Source organism: Venturia canescens, unplaced genomic scaffold (genome assembly GCF_019457755.1).
Source record: "Venturia canescens isolate UGA unplaced genomic scaffold, ASM1945775v1 PGA_scaffold_15__1_contigs__length_3012046, whole genome shotgun sequence".
In the NCBI taxonomy this organism is placed as follows: domain Eukaryota; kingdom Metazoa; phylum Arthropoda; class Insecta; order Hymenoptera; family Ichneumonidae; genus Venturia; species Venturia canescens.
In genome coordinates, this window is record NW_025108584.1 from 2,421,694 (window position 1) to 2,423,669 (window position 1,976).

The 1,976-nt window shown below is 35.5% G+C and overlaps 1 protein-coding gene across 1 annotated transcript; it reads left to right on the plus strand.

The window, feature by feature from the left end:
* On the plus strand, positions 1–1,215 carry LOC122418623 (uncharacterized). The gene has a single exon (XM_043432896.1). It carries the CDS (start codon positions 1–3, stop codon positions 1,213–1,215), a length of 1,215 nt encoding a protein of 404 aa, XP_043288831.1.
* The last annotated feature ends 761 nt before the right edge of the window (positions 1,216–1,976 follow it).

Below are 1,976 nucleotides of genomic sequence, written 5' to 3' on the forward strand. Positions count from 1 at the left end.
ATGGAGAAAATTCTAGAAATACAGAAACCTATTATCTTTGATGAATCTATTGCGCACTATGAACTTCACTCACATCAACCATTCGCATCGGCAACTTTTAATAACAACGATGAAATTCGAATCGCCGTTCAACATCAGGACTTGTGTCTCCTACCAAGTAGAAGCTTTCTACATGTTTATGGTAGACTAACGAAAGTTGATGGAAATGCTGTTCAAAATACAAAATTAGTTAACAACGCCATCTGCCATATGTTCGAAGAAATACGTTATGAACTCAATGCTATTGAAATTGATCGTAACAAAAATGTCGGTCTCACAACACTTATGAAGAATTACGTGTCTCAGAGTCCTGAACAAATGTCTGTGATGGAAAATGCTGGCTGGTTGAGTAACGATGAGAGTACATTAATCGATAATGATGGTTACTTTGACCTATGTATTCCATTGTCATTGATACTGGGATTTGCTGAGGATTATAATCAAATCATCATTAATGCTAAACATGAACTGATTCTCACGAGATCAAATAACGATACCAATGCCGTTGTGCAGACTCCTCCAGCTGAGCAATTCAAAATCTCATTGCTGAAAATCGAATGGGTGGTACCGTACATAAAAATTTCAGACCAACGAAAAATTTCATTACTCAACTTCATTGCAAAGGATCCACCAATAGCACTGAGTTTTCGAACATGGGAATTGTATGAGTATCCACTACTACCCATGACGTCAAAAAACGTGTGGGTCGTTAAAACATCGACCCAGCTTGAAAAACCTCGATATGTCATAGTAGGATTTCAAACAGCGAGAAAAAGCACTGCTAATGCAAACGCGAGTCATTTTGATCATTGTAACCTTCGAGACGTTAAACTATTTCTAAATTCTCAATGTTATCCTTACGGAAATTTGAATCTTGACATTGCTCATAATCAATTCGCTCTATTGTACGATATGTATACGAGCTTTCAGGCCTCCTATTATGGTAAAGAGCCTGAACCGATGTTGAACAAAGCTGATTTTATTAAATACGCTCCACTCATTGTGATTGATTGTTCGAAACAAAACGAGTTTCTGAAATCAGGACCAGTGGATATACGTTTGGAATTTGAATCAGCAGGTGCTTTTCCAGCTCAAACCGCAGCATATTGCTTGATTCTACATGATCGAATTATTGAATATAATCCAATAAGTGGCAATGTTAAGAAACTGGTATAATTTGTGTATTATCGAATCTAATAAAATGTAAAATTTTTTTATGAAAAAAAATCAAGGAATTCTTGGAATTGATTATTTTCCGTCCCAAACACCCGCATTTACATGATCAAATTATAAAATTTAATTAGAAACGTTCGAAAATGTTTAAGGATAAATAAAAAACAATGAGTTTTCATGTGTTTTTTTTTTTATTCTTGTTACATTACTACTTCATTAGCAATTATCTCTACAAATTCTTTCAAATTCTCCATTTCACGGCGTAAGCTGCGAACATGTTTGTATATAATCTCAATTGATCCACGTATGTCATCACATCGTGCACAAAGTACTTTTTCTTGTTTCACTTTTTCCAAATTTCGTTGAAACTCCAGTATATCGTGGATAAAATCATATATTCCGTCAGGAGAATCACTTCCGAAATGCTTTGATATAACATCATCATAGCTACAGAAGTATGGTGGAAGACGACACAGAAGCTTTATCTCGTCTGGTGTTGAAGCGTTCATCATGATGACTCTATTAACTGCGCTTAGAACTTGCAACCTCTTTATACCATTACCCCTTCTCTCAAAAACATTCTGGAACATTCGAAATGACGTCATCTGATTGGTCATTTCGGTTGAATCCAAATTGCGCCATCTACGGTTCTAACATTTTTCTGAAATTTTCTGTCGGTAAAACAGGAAATGGTGTCTCATAGAATATTTTGAAATGACGTTCTAGAACTTTCGAAATGATGACGTCATCGTGACAATGACTCA

Coding starts and splice junctions, on each gene's coding strand:
- LOC122418623 (XM_043432896.1), top strand. CDS start 1: ATGGAGAAAATTCTAGAAATACAGAAACCTATTATCTTTGATGAATCT.